The 26,602-nt window shown below is 42.3% G+C and overlaps 1 protein-coding gene across 7 annotated transcripts in view; it reads left to right on the forward strand.

Annotated features, from left to right (window-relative positions):
- LOC134339951 (kelch-like protein 29) overlaps positions 1 to 26,602 on the forward strand; it is a 489,081-nt gene that overhangs the window by 228,615 nt on the left and 233,864 nt on the right. For all 7 annotated transcript variants that reach the window (XR_010016467.1, XM_063036765.1, XM_063036774.1 and 4 more), the window contains one exon: positions 5,889 to 6,199. Coding sequence is in view for 6 of the 7 variants with exons in the window: in XM_063036765.1 (XP_062892835.1) it covers positions 5,927 to 6,199 (273 nt within the window). In the remaining variant the exon portion in view is untranslated. The remainder of the gene's footprint in view (positions 1 to 5,888; positions 6,200 to 26,602) is intronic.

Raw genomic sequence — 26,602 nt, forward strand, 5'->3', positions numbered from 1 at the left:
GTGGATAGTCAGAGGCTTTTTTCCAGGGCTGAAATGGCCGGCACAAGAGGGCACAGTTTTAACGTGCTTGGAAGTAGGTACAGAGGAGATATCAGGGGTAAGTGTTTTACACAGAGAGTGGTGAGTGCTTGGAATGGGCTGCCGGCGGTGGTGTTGGAGGCGGAAACGATAGGGTCTTTTAAGAGACTCCTGGATGGAAGCATGGAGCTTAAAAAAATAGAGGGCTATGGGTAAGCCTAGATAGTCCTAGGGTAAGGACATGTTCGGCACAGCTTTGTGGGCCAAAGGGGCTATATTGTGCTGTAGGTTTTCTATGTTTCTAACACTTGCTACTCTCCAGTCCTCTGGGACCTTTCCTATTGCTAGTTAGGACACAAAGATCTTAGTCAAAGCCCCAACAATCTTCTCACTTGCTTCTTTCAATATGCTGGTATATACACCATCAGGCCCTGGAGATATCACTTTACTGCTTTTGGGAAGAACCAGCACGACCTCCTTAATCTCAAAATGTGCTAACACTTTAGCATGCACCCATTCTGTATTCGCTGAACTCTTAATTCCTTCTCAGTAAATATCAGTGAAAAGTCCTCATTTAGTATCTCAGCCACTTGCTCTTGAATCCAAGCACAAATTCCTCATTTATCCTTAAAAGCACCTACTTTCTCCTTTGCCACCCTCTTTTTCTTAACGTGAGTACAAAATGCTTTCAGATTCTCCTTGACCTTGCTTGCTAAGGACATTTCACCGCCCCTTTCAGCCTTCCGAATAGACTGTTTGAGCATTTTCTTGCTGTCTTTGTGTTTTACTAGATCCCAGTCCACTGATGTCTACTATAAGCCTATTGACTCTTACAGCTATCTGGACGATTCCTCTTCTCACCCTGTCTCTTGCAAAAATGCCATCCCCTTCTCGCAATTCCTCCATCTCTGCCGCATCTGCTCTCAGGATGAGGCTTTTCATTCCAGGACGAGGGAGATGTCCTCCTTTTTTAAAGAAAGGGGCTTCCTTTCCTCCACCATCAACTCTGCTCTCAAAGGCATCTCCCCCATTTCACGCACATCTGCTCTCACTCCATCCTCCCGCCACCCCACTAGGAATAGGATTCCTCTGGTCCTCACCTATCACCCCACCAGCCTCCAGGTCCAACATATTATTCTCCGTAACTTCCGCCACCTCCAACGGGATCCCACCAATAAGCACATCTTTCCCTCCCCCCTCTCCATTCGTCCCCCCCATCACTTATCCATTCGTCCCCCCCCATCACTCCCCACTGATCTCCCTCCTGGCAAGTGGAACAAGTGCTACACATGCCTTTACACTTCCTCCCTTACCACCATTCAGGGCCCCAGACAGTCCTTCCAGGTGAGGCGACACTTCACCTGTGAGTTGGCTGGGGTGATATACTGTGTCCGGTGCTCCCGATGTGGCCTTCTATATATTGGCAAGACCCGACGCAGACTGGGAGACCGCTTTGCTGAACACCTACGCTCTGTCCGCCAGAGAAAGCAGGATATCCCAGTGGCCACACATTTTAATTCCACATCCCATTCCCATTCTGACATGTCTATCCACGGCCTCCTCTACTGTAAAGATGAAGCCACACTCAGGTTGGAGGAACAACACCTTATATTCCGTCTGGGTAGCCTCCAACCTGATGACATGAACATTGACTTCTCAAACTTCTGCTAATGCCCCACCTCCCCCTCGTACCCCATCCGTTATTTATTTTTATACACACATTCTTTCTCTCACTTTCCTTTTTCTCCCCCTGTCCCTCTGACTATATCCCTTGCCCATCCTCTGGGTTCCTCCCCCCCTTGTCTTTCTCCCTGGACCTCCTGTCCCATGATCCTCTCATATCCCCTTTGCCAATCACCTGTCCAGCTCTTGGCTCCATCCCTCCCCCTCCTGCCTTCTCCTATCATTTTGTATCTCCCCCTCCCCCTCCCACTTTCAAATCTCTTACTAACTCTTCCTTCAGTTACTCCTGACGAAGGGTCTCGGCCTGAAACGTCGACTGTACCTCTTCCTAGAGATGCTGCCTGGCCTGCTGCATTCACCAGCAACTTTGATGTGTGTTCCCAGTCTGATTCTTAGCTTTGCAAATCTTGCATATGCTTCTTTTTTCTTCCTGATTAAATTCAGGAGTTCTTGGATCATCCAAGGTTCCCTTCCCTTAACACCATTTTTATTATTCTCATTGGAATATGCCGATCCTGAACTCTGCTCACCTGGCCTTTAAACAACTCCTCTGTGTTAGACGTGGACTTGACCATCAGCAGTTGGCCCCATTCAACACCCCTTAGCTTCTGTCTTATTCTTTCGAAATATACTGTCTCTTAATTTCATACCTTTCTGCAAGATCCAATTTTATCCTTACTCGTAACTATCTTAAATCCTAATGATTTATGGTTTTTATTTCCAGAATCTTCACCCATTGTCAGGTCTGTCACTTGGTCTACATCATTTCCCAAAACTAGATCCAGTACGTTCTCTTCTCCAGTTGTGTTCCCCATATACTGTTTCAAAAACTCCTCTTGAAGAAATCAGCCTCTTGTAGTAAAGAGGTTCCAAACAGTACTGGGGAAGTTAAACGTCCCTTATTACAATAGCCCTGTTGTTTCTGCACCTTTTCATGATTTGTCAACATATGTCCCTCTACCTCTCAGTGGCTATTGGGAAGACTATAGCATAATCCCATCAGAGTAATTGCTTCTGTCCTATATCTGTGCTCTGCCCAAATTGCCTCTGTGAATGAGCTCTCCAGATTGTCTTGTCTGAATACTGCTATGACATTCTCCCTTATTGTGCCCCATATCTCAGCAAGGATATGTTGTCATAGGAGAGTCCAGAGGAAGTTCACGATGATGATGCCAGGAATGAAAGGGTTAACATATAAGGAGCCTTTGGCAGCTTTGGGCCTTTACTCACTGGAATTTGGAAGTGTGTGGGGGATCCCATTGGAACTTACTGAATGTTGAAAGGATGGATGTCGAGAGGATGATTCCTATAGTGAGAGTAGCCAGAACTAGAGGGCACAGCCTCAGAATTGAGGGACGACCATTTCAAACAGAGGTAAGGAGGGATTTCTTTCAGCCAGAGAGTAGTAAATCTGTGTAATGTTCTGCCACAGGCTGCAGTGGAGGCCAAGTCCATGGGTGTATTTAAGGTGCAAGTTGATAGTTTCCTGATTGGTCAGGACAGCAAAGGATATGACGAAGAAGGCAGGTGTATGGAGTTGAGTGGCATCCAGGATCAGCCATGGCGGAGCAGAATGGCCTAATTTTGCTCCTCTATCCAATGGTTTTATCAGTAGTGCACACCTTCAACCAAGCCCATATAAATCTTACCATGACATAAGGTGAGCAGTTACTGAATATTGCGACAACCACCCAGTACCACTCACATCTAACGTAACGAAGTGCTTCAAGAGGTTGGTTATGGGTAGAATTAATTCCAATGTGAGCAAGGACTTGGATCTACTACTTACCACTGCAGCAGTTTACAATAGATACAATCTCATTGACTTTCTTCTCTGCTTTGGAGCACCTAGACAACAGTAGGATATACGTCAGCTTCTATGTTTTGATTGCAGCTCAATGTCAAACACTATCATTCCCTCAGTTATAATAACCATGCATAATACGCTGGACTTCTGTAACTGGGTCCTCAAATTCCTTGCTTGGAAGACCAAAGTCAGTGCAGATCATTAATAACATCTCCTCACTGACAAATTAACACCAGTGCATCTCAAGGAAGCCCACTGCTCTACTCTCTCTACACTCCTGAATGTGTGGCTAAGCACGCCTGAGATGCCAAGGATAAATTTGCCAGTGGTACTACCATTGTCGGTAGGATCTCAGAAGGTGATGTGAAGGCTTACAGGAGTAAGATACATCGGCAGTTTCGAGTAACGCCACAGCAACAAGCTTGTACTCGGTGTTAGCAGAACCAAGGAACTAATTGTTGATTGCATGAAGGGGAAGTTGGGAAAACACGTACCAATCCTCGTTAAAGGATCAGCAGTCAAAAGGATAAGCAGCTTCAATTTCCTGGGTGTCAACATCTCAGAAGATCTATCCTGGGACCAACACATTGATGCAATAAAGAAGACGACATGCCAGCAGCTCTACTTCATTAGCAGTTTGAAGAGATATGTTATGTCAACAAAGATGTTTACAATTTTCTTCAGAAATACATTGGAGAATATTCTAATTGATTGTATCATAGCCTGGTATGGAAACTCCAATGGACAGGATCAAAAAATGCAGAGGGTTGTAGTTTCAGCCAGTTGCATCGCAGGTACTCCTCACCCCACCATTGAGGACATGTTCAAGAGGCAGTTCCTCAAGAAAGCGCCATCACTAAAAACCCTCACCCTCTGGCAGCTAATTAATACCTGCAGCTTTTTTTTTGTCCAAAGATATTTCTCTGTTTTGGGGAAAAAAGTAAAGGTTTTGCTTATACTGGGCCATACTGTCAACTGTTAGGGAAATATTTTCTTGACTCTTGAAAGTATACTTATCAGTAGGAATTTCAATAGCAGCTGAAAAAACTGTCACAGTCATCAAACAATCTGGTGGGAAGACTGCAACATTCTTATACAACCTTGCTGTCCTTTATGGCATTAAGTTCTTATACCCGACCTGATAACATTGTAATTCACTGCTCACAGATGCTAAGAAAGAACGATGCAAGCTTTGCTATCTTGTTGGAGAGTTGAGAGAGGTGATCCGTTATTGCAGTAAAGCTCATTTGCTTTTCTGAAATTGACAATGCTATCCATTGCAGAGGTAGGTGCCAACTGTTCTATTAGCACTAAATTTGACAGTGATTTTCTTTTCAAGATTGTATTGAGTTAAACCACAAACTGCAGCAGTTATGTGCTGTGACAAATTGACATACTGTTGGAAAAATTATACATAAACTGAGATTGATTGCTCAAAATCTAATCTGATTGCTAAAACGCTTATAGGGGAAGGAGGTGATTTGTTTGGAGAACCCAAACAAGTGGGCAGTTGGAGTAAGGTTGGTGGTGATACACTGATATTTCTTTGGCTCTTTGCCAAGTAGTGCTGTAATTGTTAGAGACATCACCATTACAGCGAGACCAAGTAAGACATCTGCACTGAGTTGTTGTTGGGTCAAGTTTAATTATGCACACTATATGCCTTTTGATCGTCATTAACTAAAGAGCCATTTCAGTTTACTCTTACTTTATAAATGATGAATAACTCACTTGAAATGTATTAAGACTGAAAATGTAATGGATGCTGGAAATCTAAAGTAAATAGACTAGTAAATAGAATAAATGATGGAAATACTCACAAGGTTTGGCAGCATCTTGGAGAGTTAACTTTTTAGGTCAAGATTTAATTGCCCAGTGTCTGTGCAAGTTTTGTCACTTCCTGCCTTACATTGAAAGCTTCAATGTACTTGTGCTCACTGCGTGGACAAAACTCTTAAGTTGTTATGCAAGCAGAAGTATCTTTAAAATTTTATTATCATCTCCATGCTTTTGAATTTAATGAAAGTGCTACTGATATAAATTGTTTACCTGAATTTGTTTAATGTATTGTTCGCAATATAGAAATTTAGAAGAATTATTCAAGAAAGTTGCTTTCAAAGATGCTTTATTTTGTATTTGTGCTCAGCGCAGTGGAAAATGCATTGAAACTAACCTGTGATTTGAAATGCAATCACACTAAAAAGAGTGGTGATCAAAATAAGAGTTTTGTTCACGTAGTGTGTTTACATGGAATTCGATATGCTGCAATTAACCTGATTTTGTCACTTACAAATTAGTAAACTGTATCAATAGCAATCTTATTTGTAAGCAAACATTAACTTTTTATGTTAATGACACCACTGTCCATTTTAAATTCCAGATCCTACTGACTTAAAAGGATACAAGTATACTTTGGAGATGTCACGGCATCACAGCCGGTATGAGAGGGATTATCGCAGCGGCTGGGACTGGCAAGAACGAATCAACAGTTGTAACAATGTAAACAACACCAACTGCACCAGTGGCATTGCCAACAGTAACAGCATCTCGAACCGACCTGGTCTTCTGCCACTGCCGATGGTCCCTTCCCACCTCTTAACTCCAGTCACACCTGTCTCCACCACAGCGAGCAACGAGATGATGACAGGCTTAATGTCCAGCTCTGCTTCCTCTACAACAACAGCTTCTAAGGTTGGGATACATTATATAATCTACATTAATCATAAATTGGCATTTTTATATTGATTACAGTTAGTAAAATCTCTGGATTTTTTTGGGGTTTATGGTGATCTTTGCTTGTTTTAAGCTGACTTTCACAGTCTGGTGAATAAAACAAAAAATGCTTAGGAATTTTCACAACTGGAAGTCAGACATGAGAGTCTACCTGGAAATCAAGTTGCAATTATGCAAATATGTGTACTGTTTTCCCCATATTATTGTGAAGCTTCATTTTAAATAAGACACTAACCCACTCTGAACTACATGTATGTGGAGTATCATAAGGTGCATCATTGTGTTAATGCAAATAGAGGATTTTTACAAAATATGCTTGAAGTTTCTCCTAATTATTAAGCTAAAGTCAAAATTGGTACTGCTATTAATGAAACAAATTATATTATTTGATGACAGAAGCATCAGTAACTAAAAACCAAAATACCAACATTCCAACAATTTGATATGATGTTACTGTCTAGGAGAGGGAAGGGTGGTGCAAATTTTAGTGGAAATAGAGGATTTGAATTTTACACAAATTTAAGTTTCTGCCTAAATTCTGGAAGCTGACATTTGTGTTTGTCACCTCTTAACCGATAGTGCCATGATTTAGGGGTGCATTTTAAAGTTCTCTATATTTTGTTCCATACTTTCCAGTATTTGTTTTAAGATGGTACATCTGTAAATTTGATAAAATCTTAATGTGCTTTCTCCACATCAACCCCACCCACTCATCTTTGCATGCATTTTGCTTCTGTTCATCTTAGCAACTAATTAGCATTTGTCCTACCTAACGATGTTTTAATAAACTGGTTTCAAGAATTCCAAAGGTTCAGTCAAATTAAGCTAAACCTGTCTAGCTGCATGTGATCTGTATTTCTCCCTCCACTGGATGTTCATGTATCTGACTAAATGCTGCTGTTCAACCTGTTTCTGCTGCCCTGCGACAGCGCATCTTTAAAAACATCATCTTTAATTTTTCCCCTTTCACCTTCACATTTCGCAATTTTATACACCTTGTCTTCTTTCAGCCTCCAATACACCACAAAAAATATCAAACTTTATCCAACCTCTCCTTATGATTCTGTAATCCTAGCAGCGTTCTGGTGAACCTCTTTTGCATCCTTTCCAAAGCCTTCAAATCTTTTCTGTATTTGAGCAGCCAGAAAGGCGCACAATATTCCAAATGTGTACGGTAGTTTTATATGGCTGCAATGTGACCTCTGACCATTACACTTAGTAGCCCGCCTAATGAAGACAAGCATGTTATGCACCTTCTTTGCTACTCCATTCACCTATGTTACTACAGGAAACCACATTGCTACTCTCCAGTTCTGTGGGACCTCAGCTGTGCCTCGAATAGATACAACAATCTTCATCTTGACCCCACCAATCTTCATCTTGACCCCACCAATCTCCTCACTTGACTATCAGCAAACAAGGATAGATCCCATGAGGAATTTACCCATCTTAATCCATTTCAGTAGACCCAACACCACTTCATTTTTGATCTCAACATGCCCTAGACTATTACATACTGCACACTGATCTCAATTTCATATCTATCTCCTTGGTGAATACTGCTGTGAATTACACATTTTGTACTTTGCTTAAAGCCTCTGAGTCCAGACATAAACTGCTTCCTTTGTCTTTAACTGCTCTTACTCTCCCCGTTTGCCCTCTTGTTTTATTCATGTATACAGTGCCTTTGGATTTTCCTTAATCCTACTTGCCAAGGATACTTCATGACCCCTTTTGATCTTCTTACTCCCTGCTAGATTTCTGTGCTTTCTTTATATTCCCTTATGTACTATCTGATTTCAATTTACTGAACCTTACACTCAACCCCTTCTCTTTTTGGCTAAATATTCAATATATCTCAGCATTCCAGGTTCTCAAACCTTGCCATCCTTGTCTTTCGTCTTTACTGTAACATACCAGTCTGAATTCTGATTGGCTGTTCTTTAAGCAATTTCAATGAGCCCGACGTAAGCTTTCCCAATAACGGCTGCTCCCAACTACTCTTCTGTGATACTGCCTAACTAAGTTGTAACTTGCCTTCTGTCAATTTAGCAATTTCACCTGAGGATCAGTTTTATCCTTATCCAAGCTCTTAGAAAACTTATGCAGTTATGATCACTATTCCCAAAATGCACTTCCACTGAAATGCATATCACCTGGCCAGGCTATTTCTCAAAACCAGTGTGGCCTTCCCTTTATTTGGACTACCTGTGTAATGTTTAGAGAACCCTCTTGGTGCACCTAACAAATTTTGCCCCATTAAAGCCTCTTGTACTCAGAAAGTCCTTGGGGAAGTTTCCAAAGTCTCCCACTACAACAACCCTATTGGTTTTACATCATTTTCACCTATTGGCAATCGGGAGGCCAATAGTATATGCTCATCAGAGTGATTGCGCTCATCTCATTTTTGAGCTCTACCCTTTTTTCCTGAGTGAATATGCTCCTCTCCCCCCCCCCCCAAGGTACTGCAGCTGTCACATTCTTCCTGATTGGTAATGCATCTCCTCTGCCTCCACCTCAATCATGCCTGAAACATCAATACCCTAGAACAGGGAGTCTGAACCATTTTTTATGCCATGGACTCCTACCATTAACTGAGGGGTCTATGGACCACTGGTTGGGAACCCCCGACCAAGAACATTAAGTTTCTACTCTCACAGCCAAGTCTCTGTAACTATTTTTTCTATTAGGTTTACTTCTACTTTCCCCTCAATTCCTCCATCTGCTGAGTTGTTGTTCTGTGTTTCCCACATGACTCTAGTTTACACCCATTCAAGTAACAATAATGCCGGCCGGTGGTGGTGTGGCAAGTGGTCCTGAGTTGAATCTGGCCAGTTCATTGTACACTTCCCTAAATGGTTGGCTAGAAACTTAGCCTCATAAAAAGAAAACGGACAAAATGTTAAAGAAATAGCAAGGTTTCTGCTTGCTGTGCCTCAGGGTGTGGGAGGGGGGAATAAAAATAGTTTAAGTATAATCCTTTAGTGGAGATAAGTTTAGTGATCAAAAAGGATGGTTCTCCTAGAGACTGAGGGCCGTTTTCATTTCATCAGTCTCTGCCTGGAAGATGCTGCCAGAGTCTCAACAAACGATGATCCTACTGAGATTACAAACAGGCTAAAAATTCATAAAGAAGGTTTATTATATTGCCTCCAAGACACATAAAAGAGAACCAAAGAGCATACAAATCAAAAATAGCGACTTAATAAGACATTTTATAGATTTTATGTCTGTTGGTGATAAACAGATGGAAAGCAAGGTACTTCTTCATAATTTTTAGGCTTCTAGGAAATAATATTAACTTAGGTGATAATGCGATGGGTCTCAGTAGCACTGCAACTACAGAAGAGATTCAGCGGCACTTCATTTTATACCAAAAAAGTGCAAAAATGTGTATCACAGTGATATACATCAATGTATCAATGTTTAGAGCTCGGAAAAACTAAAACTGACCATTTAGAGAAGCAATGGACTACATAATGTTGATAAAAGAAGAAATGAGAAAGGAGGAAGGAGACAGAGTTGAGAAAGTGAAAAAGACCAAAAATGGAGAAGAAATACACATAGGAAATTACTTTTCACCAAGATGAGAACTCTGAAGACTCTTAACTGGCAGTAAGTTTAATATATGAAAATAGTTTATAATTGTGACTCTCTAACTGCTGATTATATGGTTATGCACATTTTTTTTCTTAAATCATTTATCAATTCATCTGCATGTTGCCTGAAATGTTACTTTGCAATGAAAAGAAATGCATATTAAGGGTTGCCTCAACAACACTTTATTCTTTTAGCTGAAGTTGGACATACAAAGAATTAGAAGTGCTTAATAATTAGTAACCCTCCAGATTTTCTACTGGAGAGACATTTTAAGTTCTGTTTACTGCTGAAATTTGAGATTTGTCATTGGAAAAGGTTTCATTCTTTTACTCTTTTCTGAATTCCTACAATGATTAAACCATCTTTACACTAAAACCCTGATCATTTCCTGAAGTGGCACTTTTCAGTCCAGTACCAGTTATTATTCATGTTGGGTAATTGTTTTCAGCATGAGTATTTGTGTGCAAACAGGATTATTTCCTTACAATGAAGGACAACTTCCTTGTGCATTTGCAGACATCCCACCCTGCAAAAACTCATTTCAGGGAGGTAGCACAATCAGTTTGCGGGAGACTCCCGGAACTTCCGGGAGAAGTGGGATGTCTGCAATAGAGTAGTTCCTTAGCAGCTAGCCAGCTAGTTTAAATAATGTTAGCTATGCTAATAAACGAATGACACCTGTTAAACTCACCTCAACATGTCTTTTACAGTCTTAACCCACAATGGGCAATAGAAAAGTCACTGTTGCAACAGTGCAGCGAACAACACTGTCATTATTTTTGACCCCTATCAGGCAGGGGTACACTTTAGTGTAGTCTGGGGTGACGTACGTTTTATATTTTCTTTTTTTAGAACACTCTGCTATGGCACGCTTGCTCGCTGTCTCTCGTGGTCGCCCTCGTGCTCGGTCTCTCTCGTGCTCTCTCTCTCAAAAAAATTGATTTCCGGGACATTGTATATACATCTGTAATTTGCGGGCATCAGGGAGCTGCTACTAATATGTGGGAGACTCCTGGAACTTCCGGGAGTGGTGGGATGTCTGCATTTGTTCCTTGAAAGGAAACTAAACAAGGATGATAGAGAGAAAATATTGTAAATTGTTATCATTAAATGTGGAAATTACACAAGTACCTTAGTCACACAAACTAAAATATTCTGCAACTCTGATGTCAGATACTGGAATAGAGAGTAGGGATGGTAATATACATGTTATATCATATACTTTCTCTATATTGAAAGTATTTCAATACTTATTGGCTTCTGGTATTTTGGTACCAAATGGAGATCTCACTTTTCTTGGGAATGTCAATTTCTTTTAGACTAACATGCCAAACTGTTCCCTTTCCGCAAAATGAACATTTCGTATTTCTGCCTTCGTGTATAAATTGGCTGGGAGTTCATCAGTTTTAAATTTTATTTCCTAATCAGGCTCCAATCTAAAGATCCAGTGTTATAAAAAATCAAAAGTGTTCCACCAGGTCAGTTCTGTCAACTGTCAGATTAACACCCAGGCATTAAAGAACAAAAATATCCTTCGCTCATTCCAAGACTTCCAGATGAAGTTATATAAATATCGGATTCTCCTACAATTAGCACATTAATGTGAAGTATAAAATATTGGTTGTGCTATATATTACCTTGGATATATTTTTGTTTCTATGAAGCATTTTATTTTCAAGAACGGTAGATCCACACCTATGATATTGTCCAGCTTTATGAATGTCTTCTGAATTGACAGGTAATAAAGGAGATGTCTTGCAATTAATCACTTAGTTCCTGTCTGATTGTTAGAACTGGGCCATGCTTGCTGAAAAAAAAATGAATATTTAGATCTGCAGTCAGTTTGGAACTTTGACATTTCACTAATTATGCGCCAAGTCTGGATTTGCTGACAGATTCCAAATGGTGAATCTGTTAGTACGCCCACAGCAATTCATGAACTTGCTAAGATTTCCCTGCACTAAAGATGTGGAGTTTGGTCAAGATTCTATACCAAGTTCTAAGAAGCCATTGATTTACATAACGATTTTACAGGAGTAAGAATATGATTTTTTTAAATCCAAGTGAGTGTTTTAAGTGTATTCCAGTGTAATTTTTTAATAATTAATTAAATCTGTAATTGAATGCTATTTTTAATTGGGGAAATTAACTTTCCAAAATCTTGACAGCTTTGAAAGATGGCAAATGTCTCCCTGTGGCTCTGTTTAATGTCAAAACAGTGCGGATGGCTAGGGGGCGGGGAGGGGTTGAGGGAAGGAAGGTGGCATTGCATTTTCTGACCCATTAGTGTGGCCAACCAGAACCAGGATTCAGCAGCCATCAAATTCAGCTTCATGGATCCAAACCAGAGAAGAATGGGGAAATGGGGAATGTAAACAGTACAGATTGTAATGAATAAAATCCAGATTAATAATTTCATTACCAGCCTGATATACAAAAACCTTTCAGTTTCCATCAGTGTTTTGGAATAAGCCTGTGATTTTGCACTCATTGATGTTGATCACACTGTGGCAGCTGTTACCTGACAATAGGATGCTGAAAGGGTCTATTGCTATTCATTAGAATCGAACTAGATGGAGAACAATAAGGATACCACTCTGATTACTTGAAATGATTGTAAGAACTACCTAACCTTGGCAAAGAATTAATTTGCCTAGTCACTACTTGTGTTATAACGTAATATAATAACATTGCTTTACTGTTCCTCAACAGTATGATAGACTACATTCAGAAAAAATGAAACAGATGCATGTTCGAAAGGGATGTTTGATGTTTTGGGTTGAGGCCTGCACTGGGGCTCAGGGTATAGAGGGGAAGTGGCCAGTTTGGAGTGGTGAGCAGGGGGCTGGCAGGCAGTAGATAGAACCAGGTGAGGAGAGAGATGGTGGGCAGATGGAGCCAGGTGGGGGAAGGGAGAGGAAGGAAAGAATTTGGAGATAGCTAGGATCATAAGGAGAGGGTGTGGGAAAAAGGTGCAGATGGAGGCAGGTGATGGAGGTAATAACAAGCTAAAAGATTAGAAGAGGAAACACCAAAAACTGCAGCCGCTGAAATCTGATGAAGAAGGAAGGTCATAAGACAGAGGAGCAAAATTGGGTCATTTGGCCCATCAAGTCTGCTCTGCCATTCAATCATGGCTGATACTTCTTTTCCCCCTCCTCAGTCCTGCTCCCTGGCCTTCTGCCTGTAACCTGTGATGCTGTGACCAATCAAGAACCTATCAATCTCAGCCTTAAATATACCCAACGACCTGGCCTTCACAGCTGCCTGTGGTAACAAAATCCACAAAATCATTGCCCTCTGGATAAAGAAATTTCTCCACCACTCCCTTTTAAATGAACACCCCTCTATACTGAGGCTGTGCCCTCTTGTCCTAGACTCCCCTAGCATGGGAAACATCCCTTCTGCATCTACTCTATCTTTTAAAATTCCAAAGGTTTCAATGAGATCTCCCCTCATCCTTCTAAATTCCAGCGAGTACAGGCTCCAGAACCATCAAATGTTCCTCATGTGATAAGCCTTTCATTCCTGGAGTCATCTTGTGAACCTCCTCTGAATCCTCTCCAATCCCAGCACATCTTTTCTAAGATAAAGAACCCAAAATTGTTCACAGTACTCAAGGTGAAGCCTCACCAGTGCCTTATAAAGCCTCAGCATCACATCCTGATAAGTAGAGCCAGATAAGGAAGAGATGATGGTCAGATGGAACATTTGGGGGAAGGCATAGGAGACCCAGTAGGTTAGGTGTATTAAGAGAGAGAAAGATGAACAGTGCGTGCAGGTTTCTTGAACCTGGAGCATTTACTGTTCATATCATCAGATTTATAGATTACTCAGGCACAATTTGAAGCTTTGCTCTTATCCTTTATCTCCACAGATGCTGTTCCTCCAACAGTTTGCTATTTGCTCCAGATTTCAGCATCAGCAGTCTCTTGTGTTTCCTTTCTAAACTGTTGTCTATTCCCCATTCCTGCTAGTTAAAAAAAAATGTAAGGCTTAAATATTTTAAATGAATATAACTAATTAAATTACTTTCATCTTTAGTAAATTGCAATTTTTAACTTTGAGTAATTTAAAAAGTCGTTTCAATTTCTCTTCCTCTGTCTACGTACCTGTGCTGATGTTCCTTGTGAAAATGATAAATGTGAGGTTATCCACTTTGGTGGTTAAAATGGGAAGGCAGATTATTATATTATTATTATTATTACTGTATATTAGATTATTATCTAAATGGAGTCAAGTTAGGAAAAGGGGAAGCACAACGAGATCTAGGTGTTCTTGTACATCAGTCACTGAAAGCAAGCATGCAAGTACAGCAGGCAGTGAAGAAAGCCAATGGCATGCTGGCCTTCATAACAAGGGGAATTGAGTATAAGAGCAAAGAGGTCCTTCTGCAGCTGTACAGGGCCCTGGTGAGACCACACCTGGAGTACTGTGTGCAGTTTTGGCCTCAAATTTGAGGAAGGACATTCTTGCTATTGAGGGAGTGCAGCGTAGGTTCACAAGGTTAATTCCTGGGATGGCAGGACTGTCATATGTTGAAAGATTGGAGCGACTGGGCTTGTATACTCTGGAATTTAGTATATGCTAAATATACTAAATATACTCTGCCCAACTTGATGCAGTATGTGAGCTGTACAACCAGAGGGGAGAGGACTCTGGATTTGATGTATGCTAACGTTAAGGATGCATACAGCTCCTCTCCCCTCCTGCCACTGGGAAGGTCAGATCACAACCTGGTGCATCTAAAACCCTGCTACGTGTCTCTGGTGAAGAGTAAACCTGCAACCTGGAGGACAGTGAGGAAATGGTTGGAGGAGGCTTATGAGGCGGTCCAGGGTTGTTTTGAGGTGACAGACTGGCAGGCACTCTGTGAGCCACATGGAGAGGATATTGATGGGCTCACAGAGTGTATCACTGATTACACCAACTTCTGTGTGGACTGCAATGTTCTGACAAGAACTGTCCTTTGTTATTCAAATAACAAGCCATGGGTGACAAAGGACATTAAGGACATCCTGGACGCTAAAAAGAGGGCGTTTAGAGATGGAAATAGGGAGGAGCTGAGGGCAATACAGAGGGACCTGAAAGCCAGGATCAGGGAGGCTAAAGACAGGTCCAGGAGGAAGCTTGAGTACAAACTCCAGCAGAACAACATGAGTGAGGTCTGGAGGGGGATGAGGACCATCACTGGGTTGCTGATCAACAGAGTTGCTGAAGGCAGTGTGGACAGGGCCAACGAACTTAACCTGTTCTTTAACAGATTTGACATTGTGACCCCTGCCCATCCCCCACATGAGCTATCTGTTGTCGGCCCCCAACCAACACACATTTCACTCTCCCCTCCTACCCCTCCTCACAGTCCCCCACCCTGCTCTCATGACTATACCCCTCCCCCACACGAAACCACCACGGTGGGCTTCACGGCTGAACAGGTGAGAAGACAGCTGAAACGTCTCAACCCAAGCAAGGCTGCAGGACCGGATGGTGTCAGTACCAGGGTGCTCAAAGCCTGTGCCCCTCAGCTATGTGGAGTACTTCGCCATATATTCAACCTGAGCCTGAGGCTCCGGAGGGTTCCTGTACTGTGGAAGATGTCCTGCCTCGTCCCTGTGCCGAAGACGCGACGCCCCAGCGGCCTCAATGACTACAAACCGGTGACATTGACCTCCCACATCATGAAGACCCTGGAGAGACTTGTTCTGGAGCTGCTCCAGCCTATGGTCAGGCCACACTTAGATCCCCTCCAGTTCGCCTACCAGCCCCAACTAGAAGTTGAGGATGCTATCGTCTACCTGCTGAACCGTGTCTACGCCCACCTGGACAAGCCAGCGAGAACTGTAAGGGTCATGTTTTTTGACTTCTCCAGTGCATTCAACACCATCCGCCCTGCTCTGCTGGGGGAGAAGCTGAGAGCAATGCAGGTGGATGCTTCCCTGGTGTCATGGATTCTTGATTACCTGACTGGCAGACCACAGTACGTGTGTTTGAAACACTGTGTGTCCGACAGAGTGATCAGCAGCACTGGGGCTCCATAGGGGGCTGTCTTGTCTCCCTTTCTCTTCACCATTTACACCTCGGACTTCAACTACTGCACAGAGTCTTGTCATCTTCAGAAGTTTTCAGATGACTCTGCCATAGTTGGATGCATTAGCAAGGGAGATGAGGCTGAGTACAGGGCTACGGTAGGAAACTTTGTCACATGGTGTGAGCAGAATTATCTGCAGCTTAATATGAAAAAGACTAAGGAGCTGGTGGTAGACCTGAGGAGAGCTAAGGTACCGGCGACCCCTGTTTCCATCCAGGGGGTCAGTGTGGACATGGTGGAGGATTACAAATACCTGGGGATACGAATTGACAATAAACTGGACTGGTCTAAGAACACTGAGGCTGTCTACAAGAAGGGTTAGAGCCGTCTCTATTTCCTGAGGAGACTGAGGTCCTTTAACATCTGTCGGACGATGCTGAGGATGTTCTACAAGTCTGTGGTGGCCAGTGCGATCATGTTTGCTGTTGTGTGCTGGGGCAGCAGGCTGAGGGTAGCAGACACCAACAGAATCAACAGACTCATTCGTAAGGCCAGTGATGTTGTGGGGATGGAACTGGACTCTCTGACGGTGGTGTCGGAAAAGAGGATGCTGTCTAAGTTGCATGCCATCTTGGTCAATGTCTCCCATCCACTACATAATGTACTGGGTGGGCACAGGAGTACATTCAGCCAGAGACTCATTCCACTGAGATGCAGCACTGAGCGTCATAGGAAGTCATTCCTGTCTGTGGTCATCAAACTACAACTCCTCCCTTGGAGGGTCAGACACCCTGAGCCGATAGGCTGGTCCTGAACTTATTTCATAATATACTGGCATAATTTACATATTACTATTTAACTATTTATTACTATTTTTCTATTATTATTATTCTATTACTATTTATTATTTCCATGACTATTACTATTTACTAATAGTAGTATTACTATTACTATTTCTATTACTAATTATTATTTATGGTGCAACTGTAAGGAAAACCAATTTCCCCCGGGATCAATAAAGTATGACTATGACTATAATTTAGAAGGCTGAGAGAGGATCTTATTGAAACATATAAGATTATTAAGGGATTGGACACGCTGGAGGCAGGAAGCATGTTCCCGCTGATGGGTGAGTCCAGAACCAGAGGCCACAGTTTAAGAATAGGGGGTAGGCCATTTAGAACGAAGTTGAGGAAAAACTTTTTCACCCAGAGAGTGGTGGGTATATGGAATGCTCTGCCCCAGAAGGCTGTGGAGGTCAAGTCTCTGGATGCTTTCAAGAAAGAGATGGATAGAGCTCTTAAGATAGCGGAATCAAAGGTTATGGGGATAAGGCAGGAACTGGATACTGATTGTGGATGGTCAGCCATGATTACAGTGAATGGCGGTGCTGGCTCGAAGGGCCGATTGGCCTACTCCTGTACCTATTGTCTGTTGTCTATTGGTTGATGAAACAGTCCAATTACTTAATTCAGGTTTAAGATCAATTCGTACTGGTTCAGGAATAAATGGGGATTATAATTCTAAACTCCACAATGATAACCTCAAGCTTAATTCTCTGGAAAGAATATAAGTCAGACAACCCAGCAAGTTTGTGTCAACTTGAATCTGGGGTTGGTGGGAAGGGTCAACATGAGACAGCATTCAGGTTTAATCTCGTTTTAAGTTCTTCAATACTGTATAACTTCAAACTTTATTTACAAGTTTCATTTGTATTTGAAAGCTTTCAGTAATTTTAAGTAAATTAATTGATTATTCCTGCATGGATATGAAATTGATCATCTGATTGTGCACCATTCAATCCTGGCTTCTGCTCGGAATTCATTAGTCTGCTCAATAATCTCATCAGGTCGGTGCGCCGTTCCCTCAGCATGCATAAATTATGTGCTCAGATGTCCAAAATGAAACTTGCAACTATAACCAAGAGTGTTGCTTACAGTGATTAAATAATACTGGGTGAAATTCCATCGTGCCTTTTACAGGAAGCTAGGAACATATGAACATACAATGTGAAATAAACCTGTACTTCCCAGCACTGTCCATGTGAAAAGATTAAATGAAAACAAAATTCTCTATAAGTATATTCGACTAACAAGTGTCTTGGGGAACCAAATCATTATCATGAATGGGTAGATAATCCTACCTAGTGCATGCTGCACATTCCATTTAGAGTATTGCCTCTATTACCCATAATTCGATATGGATATGTTGGAGAAGATTGATTGAGCTACAGCACAAAATAGGCCCTTCCAGTCATTCGAGCCATGCTGCCCAGTAATCCCCAATTTAATTGTAGCCTAATCATAGGACAACTTACAATGACCAACTAACCTACTAACCGGTACTTCTTTGCATGGTGGGAGGAAACTAGAGCACCCGGAGGAAACCCACTCGGTCACAGGGAGAATGTACAAACACATTACAGTTTGCAGTAGTGGGAATTGAACCCAGGTTGCCTGTACTGCAGAGTATTGTGCTAACCTCTACACCAATGTGCCGCCCTATGACATGAGATTAACGTAAGTGAGTTCTTGATGTATGTGAGTGCAGGGCTGGAGTTTACAGTAAGGGAAGCAATTTCATGGAAATGTATAAGATTCCCAGAGGATCAACAAAGTATCAAAAGGCTGTACATGGCCTCCTCCTACTGCCATGATGAGGCTAAACTCAGGTTGGGGGAGCAACACCTCATATTCAAGACTAAGATTGACAAATTTAAGTTATCAAAAAATATTGGAATTATCATGAAAATGAATGAGGTACTAGACTTGGTGTATGGTGGATAAGGCTTGGAAGGTCAAATGGACTACTACTTCTTGTAGTGGTGCTCTGTACCTTGGCCAAATGCTGGTAATTTTGCCCATTACATTGAGAATGTTTTTAATAAACTAAGCTCTCTCCGCAAATGATTATAGCACGCAACACGCTTGTGTCGTTTTTTCTGATAATATGAAATAAGGAAAAATAAGAGCTAGAGTTTCTAGGTAACTCATGCTGTTTACAATGTTTAACAAATATGTAAATCCATTTTTAGTAACTAGGATATTGTATGTTATGTACAACAGGCATAGCAATAGCAGGAAGGTAGAACAAGAGATGCCTGTGGTCATTTCCTTCCAAAATATATAAAAGAGGTTGGTGGAAATGGCTCATCAGGGGCAGGCAGTAGTAGCCAGATTCATGGCACCATGGGTGGCCCTGTTGCACAGGAGGGCAGGAAAAAGAGTCTTTGATAACTAAGAAAATAAAAGAAGGCATCAAACTAAAAGCTTGTGAATGCAAAGTTGCCAAGAGTAGTGGGAAACCGGAAGATTGGGAAAAATTTTAAAAAACAGAAAAGAATCAATAAGCAATCAATAAGGAAAGGGAAGATAGATTAAAATCACTGGCATATGTCATGAAATCTGTTGTTTTGTGGCAGCAGTGCATTGTAATAAATAAAAATAAAAATTATTTATTACATTACGTTTATTAAAAGGTAGTGTGAAAAGTAAAGGGAAAAGTACTGAGTTAGCTTTCATAGATTGATTGTCCATTCAGAACTCTGATGGCAGAGGGGAAGAAGCTGTTCTTGAAATGTTGAGTGTATGGCTTTTGTACCACCACCTTGGCAGTCGCAATGAGAAGAGGACATGTCCTGGGTGGTGGGGGTTCTTAATAATGGATGCTGCCTTTTTGAGGCATCACCTCTTGAAGGTATCCTGGATGCTGGGGAGGCTAGTGCCCATGATTGAGCTGACTGAGTTCACAACTTTCTTCAGCTCTTTCCAGTCCTGTGCAGTGATCCCTCCGTACCAGGATACTCTACATGGAACGTCTGTAGAAATTTGTGAGTGTCTTTGATGACATCTCAATTCTTCTCAAACTCCTAATGAAATATAGCTGCTGTCGTGCCTTCTTTGTAACTGCATCAATATGTTGAGCCCAGGATAGATCCTCAGAGATGTTGACCCACAGGAACTTAACTTCTCACCCTTTCCACTTCTGATGTTTCAATGAGGACTGGTGTGTGTTCCCTTGACATCCCCCTCTTGAAGTCCACAATCAATTTCTTAATCTTACTGATGTTGAGTACGAGGTTGTTGCTGCAATACCACTCAACCAGCTGATCTACCTTATTCCTGTACGGCTCCTCATCATCATCTGAAGTTCTGCCAACTACATATAATGACCTGGGAAAGGTTTCCCTCTAATGTAATGGTTTCTCTGTAAAGATCTTAAATATCAGCTGGGAAGATAGAAGAACCAATGTCAGTGTGCTAAATGAAGCAAAAACAACAAGCATTGAAGCCTATGTCATCAAGAACCAACTAAGATGGAGCGGTCCTGTTGTTTGGATGAAAGACGAACGTCTGCCAAAACAAATCTTCTACTCCCAGCTTAAAGAAGGCAAACGTAAAAGAAGTGGACAACAGAAGAGATTCAAAGACGTCTTAAAAGCCAACGTGAAGAAATGTAACATCGACATTAACAATTGGGAAACCAATGCCAAGGACAGGAAACTCTGACAAGCCATCATCCGAGAAGCAACAGCAACTTTCGAAGCCAACAGATGTGCAGAATTAGAAGAAAACAGAAGAAAATGGAAAGAGGCAGCAACAACCAAAGCCCGATCTGCCATCTGGAACTCCCTGTCCTGAATGTGGAAGAACTTTCAAAGCCAAGATTGGACTCGTAATTCACTTGAGAGCCCATAAGTAGATCAACAGAACGAAGACCATCATCCTCGACCTCGAGGGATAGCCACCACGACGACAAGTGTTTGGGTTATGACTAGTGATAACGGGCTTTGTAATGTTCGCTGGCCAATGAGGAGACATGTTTTTCTTTCTTGTGTGCAAAGGTTTTGTGGGCTTTTGTTCGGTAGAAGATGGAGAGAAAAGATGCCAGAACGGGGAAGTCGTAGACTGCAGGACGGAGTGGACTTGGAATGGGGTTGGGAGTCAATGGCGCCAGGGGAAATTGATGGAGAACAAGCAGATGGGAAAACCGTGAGCCCCAACATTGCGCGTTACCCTGTTTCATGAGAATGGCCCTTTTTCTTTCTGGTTTTCTTTCCAACCCTGTACTAAGAATTATAAAGCTCAATGGTTTAATTGCATATTTTGTACTGTTTGTTATTTCATGGTACTGATTTGTTACAGGGGAACACATCACACAGCATCCAACCAAACAAGATTTCTCAAGTTTGGCTGGGCCGGAGGCTGTCTCCCCCAAGATTAAGCTGCTAGCCGAACCGGAGGGAAATCTGATGGCAGAGGAGAAGAAGCTGTTCCTGAAACATTTCAGTATGTCTCTTCTGGCTCCTGTACCACCACCTTGATGGTAGCAACGAGAAGAGGGCAAGCTGTGGGTGATGGGGAACAACGATGAATGCCAACTTTTTGAGGCATTTCCTTATGAAGGTGTCCTTAATGCTGGGGATGCTAGTACCCATGATGGAGCTGTTTGAGTTTACAACTTTCTATAGTTTTTTCCAAATCTGTGCAGCAGCCCCTTCAAAGTTCAAAGTACACGTATTATCAAAGTACGTATGCAGAATACAACACAGAGATATGTCCTCCGCAGGTAGCCACAAAACAAAGAAACACCATGGAACTCATTCTTAGAAAAAAATCAAATATGCAACGTGCGAAGAAAAGAACAAATTGTGCAAATGGCAAAATGCAAGCAAACGACTCATAGAATATCAACATCAAACCAGGAGTTCAGGAGTATTCACTTTAGTTCAGTCCAGTACCACTAACCAGTCTTCACCAAACTGCCTCAGTCCTATCCAGGCACCCCAATGAAACTTCTCAAAAACAGCAAAGTAAAAGTAAACAGAATCCATTAACACATGTAACATGAACCTCAAGGTCCCCAGATCAAGCCCTCAGCGATGAACCTTGTTGATCAATCCTTGCAATGTGGAATCCAAGAATCCTGCAGTTTCTGTAAGACCATAAGATATAGGAGCAGAAGTAGGCCATTCAGCCCATTGAGTCTGCTCTGCCATTCAATCATGGGCTGATCCAATTCTTCCAGTCATCCCTACTCCCCTGCCTTCTCCCCATACCCTTTGATTGCCTTGGCTAATCAAGAACCTATCTATCTCTGCCTTAAATGCACCCAGTGACCTGGCCTTCACAGTTGCTCGTGGCAACAAATTTCACTTATTTCACCCTCTGACAAAAGCAATTTCTCCGCATCTCTGTTCTAAATAGACGTCCTTCAATCCTGAAGTCGTGCCCTCTTGTCCTAGAATCCCCTACCATGGGAAATAACTTTGCCATATCTAATCTCTTCAGGCCTTTTAACATTCAGAATATTTCTGAGATCCCCTTCATTCTTACGAACTCCAGGGAATACAGCCCAAGCGCTGCCAGACGTTCCTCATATGGTACCCTTTCATTCCTGGAGTCAGTCTTGTGAATTTTCTCTGGGCCTTTTCCAATGTCAATCTTCACTAATCTGACTACCTGTAATCCGGTTCCTTCGATAATCCGGCACTGATTTCAAATTTTCTGCGCAACTGTAATATCAAATTTCATGGGCCACCGTACCAATCTGCTGCGCATTGCTTTGGTTGTGCTAGATCTGTTCACGTGTTGGTGTGCTCTTGTAAGCACAGAAGGCGATTCCTGCGCTTTCCTGCATTTATTAATATCATTTGCGTGAGGCATGGCTGCCTGGCACTCGCCCGTCTCGCCCACCAGCAGCGGGGGAGTTGGCACGCGCTGGGTTGGTCCGCCTGCCGACAGTTGCGCTCTGCCCTCTGGTGCCGCCCGGCTGGCGCTCCATTCTCTTCTGCCTACAATCTCAGATCAGACGTGGTGACCCGCTGAATTTAAACATATTACTAAACGGAGGAAAAGAAACTAACGAAGATTCCCTCAGTAACTGCGAGTGAAGAGGGAAGAGCCCAGCGCTGAATCCCTGGCTGCCTGGTGGTCGCATGAAAAGTGGAGTCTAGAAGATCTCCTTTCTCCGACTTTTGCTTCTGCTCACCAGATGTGCTGCCACCAACATCAACAATCTTTGAAGAAACTGTTCTGCCAGTTTCAGCACCAGTTCCTGATGCTTCACTCATTTTTCAAGATGAAGATGTTGATGATCCTGACAACCCCACACATGCAAACATGTAACTTTGCCTGAAGGTATATTAAACGTCTCACTTTAGAAGCGGAAGTGCTCAACTTTTCTGTATAAGTTAATTCCTGTACATTTACCTGTACCCTTTATTTTATCTGTGCCTGTACAGTATATTACTTTATTAAAATTTCACTTGCTACTCATTTGATATTTTTGTTTCATTATTATCTAACTTGTACTGATTTACATGATATTTTAAAGGTATGATGAGGTGGTTAGCTATTGCTTAATGTGATCCTTCTGTAATTCGGCATTTTCACTAATCCGGCATTCCGCAGTTCCCAGTTCGGCCTGTATATCCTCTCTAAAATAACGAGCCCAAAATTGCACACAATAATCCAATTGTGGTCTCACGAGTGTCTTATAGAGCCTCAACATCACATCCCTGTTCTTAGTTCTATACCTCTAGAAATGAATGCTGACATTGCATTCACGTTCTTCACCACTGACTCAACCTGGAGGTTAACCCTTAGGGTGTCCTGCACAAGAACTCCCAAGTCCCTTTGCATCTCTGCATTTTGAATTCTCTCCCCATCTAAATAATAGTCTGTTTGTTTATTTCTTCCACCAAAGTGCATGACCATACACTTTTCAACATTGTATTTCACTTGCCACTTCTTTGCCCATTCCCCTAAACTATCTAAGTCTCTCTGCAAGCTCTCTGTTTCCTTAACACTACCTGCTCTTCCACCTGCCTTTGTAATATCAGCAAATTTAGCCACAAATCCATTAATCCCATTGTCCAAATCATTGACATACATCGGCAAAAGCAGTGGTCCCAATACCAACCCGTGTGGAACTCCACTGGTAACCAGGATCCCTTTATTCCCACTCTCTATTTTCAGCTGAAAAGCCAGTGTTCCACCCATGCTAGTAACTTCCCTGTAATTCCATGGACTCTTATCTTGCTATGCAGCCTCATGTGTGGCACCTTGTCAAAGGCCTTCTGAAAATCCAAATACACCACATCTACTGCACCTCCTTTGTCTATCCTGCTTGTAATTTCCTCTGACAACAGCTAGCGAGAAGAAATGGAAGACTGGTAAAATGCTGGCATATGGCACCTACCACCCACCTGTCTTCTGCTCTCGTCTTTGTCAACTTAAACCTAGCTCGATGCCTCAATTGGAGAGAAGAAATGGAGTCGATCTTGGGCTTTGTGACCTGTCTCCAGGCTTCCAGGCTGCAGCTTAGTAGTAGAATAATACTTGAAAACTTGAAAGAAGTAGTAGTAAAAGTAGTAATTTTGTGAAACCTTGCTGGTGGCATTCATATGTTAGAATGTTCTCCATGGTACATCTGTGGAAATTTGCGAGTGACTTTGATGACATACCAAATCTCCTCAAATTCCTAATAGCTGCTCTTGTGTCTTTGTTGTAATTGCATTAATGTGTTAGGCCCTGGATAGATCTTCAGAGATGATGGCACACAAAATCTTGAATCTACTGATGCTTTCCACTTCTGATTCCTCGATGAAGACTTCTGTGTGTTCCCTCGACTTTCCCTTCCTTAAGTCCTCAATCAGTTACTGTCTTACTGACATTGACTGTAAGTTTGTATTGCAACGCCACTCAACCAGCTGATCTATCCCTTTCCTGTAGGTCTCTTCATCACCATCTGAAATTCTGCCGACAATAGTTGTGTCAATGACAAATTTATAGAAAGTTTTTGAGCTGTGCCTAGCCACACAGTTGGAGTTGTAGAGAGAGTAGAGCAGTGGGCTAAGCAGGCACCCTTGAGTGTGCCAGTGTTGATTGTCAGTAAGGGGGAGATATTATTTCTGATCTGCATTGACTGTGGTCTTCCAGTGAGGAACTTATGGATCCAGTTGCAGAGGGAGGTACAGAGGCCCAAGTTCTAGAGCTTGTCGATTAGAACTGAGGGTATGATGGTATTGGACGCTGAGCTGTAAGCAGCCTGATGTAGGTATTACTATTGCCTGGGTCATCCAAGGCTGAGTGGAGAGCCAGTGAGATTGCATCCACTGTAGACCTATTGTGCCAATAGACAAATTGCAGCAGGTTCAGGTCGTTTCTTAGTCAGAAGTTGGTTCTAGCCATGACCAATTTCTCAAAATATTTCATTACAATAGATGTGAGTGCCACTGGGCGATAGTCATTGAAGCAGCTCACCCTTCTCTTCTTGGGCACTGGTATGATTCTCACCCTTTTGAAGCATGTGTGAACCTCTGAGAGATTGAAGATGTCATCAGTCGCTGAGACAGAGATCACAAGACCACAGGATGCTGCAGAGATTCGCAAAGGTCTAGTTTTATTCTCCCTTTCAAAGTAAGCATAAAAGGCATTGAGCTCATCAGGGAGTGAAGCATCACAGGCATTCATGATGTTAGGTTTCACTTTGTAGGAAGTCATGGTCTGCAAACCCTGCTAGAGCTGATGTGTATCTGATTATTGTGAATATGAGGAATATTCAAAAGTTTAAAAATGACAATGGTTCACAAAATCTTAGTATATTGTAATGTTTGTAGATGAAAAATGGCTGTTGTGAATACTTATTGCCCAACCATAATTGTGCTGGAGAAGACAAGGCACCAGAATGAATCACTTCAGAATGTGGTGAAGGTGCTCCCAACATTTTAGCGAGGTCCAGTGAATACAAAGCAACACTGTTACGCAGTGAGAGGTTGAAGAGGTCCTTGAACACTCCAGCCAGTTGGTTGTCAAGATTTTCAGCATCCTACCAAGTAAAACCATCAAGGCCTGATACCTTCCGAGGGTTCACCATCTTGAAAGATATTCTGACTTCAGCCTCTGAGACAGAGATCACAAGGTCAGGGATGCTGCAGGGATTCGCAAAACTGTAGCTTTATTCTCCCTTTCTAAATGAGCATAAAAGGCATTGAGCTCATCTGGGAGTGAAAGCATCACAGCTATTCATGATGTTAATTTTTGCTTTATTGGAAGAAATTACCTGCAAACACAGAGAGCTGATGTCCATTCGATTCACTCTCTAACCTCAATCAGCATTATTTTTTTGCTCTTAAAGTAGCCTTCCTAAGGTCGTACCTGGGCCTCTTGTATAACTGTGAATGCTGCAGATCTAGCCCTCTGCAGACCACGAATCTCCTGGTTAATCCATGGGGCTTTTGGTTTGGATATATTCAGTATGTTCTCGAAGGCACACCTCATCCACACAGGTCTTATGAATTTGGTGACAGCTGTGGCATATTCGTTCAGTTTTGAAGATGAATCCTTGAATATTGTCCAGTATCCTGACGCAAAGCTGTCCTGTAAGTGCTCCTCCACCTCCCTTGACCATGCTTTCATGGTCCTCACCACTGATCTTTAGTCTCTTGTCTGTGGGAGAAGTGCAGCCAAGTGATTGAACTTTCCAAAGCATGGGCATGGGATGGCCCAATAAGTGTTCTTGGTGGTATAATAGCAGTCAGTTGTGTCATCTCCTCTGGTCCTAAAGGTGATATGTTGGTGGCGGTTGTTCAGAGACTTCTCCAAGCTGGTCTGGTTGAAATCGCCCACAATGATAGCGAAGGCATCAGTGTGCACTACTGATTATGGGTCTCCAGCCAGGCACGGCATGGATTCATTAAGGACAGGCCCTGTTTGACAAACTTATTGGAG

Source organism: Mobula hypostoma, chromosome 2 (assembly GCF_963921235.1).
Source record: "Mobula hypostoma chromosome 2, sMobHyp1.1, whole genome shotgun sequence".
Lineage (NCBI taxonomy): Eukaryota > Metazoa > Chordata > Chondrichthyes > Myliobatiformes > Myliobatidae > Mobula > Mobula hypostoma.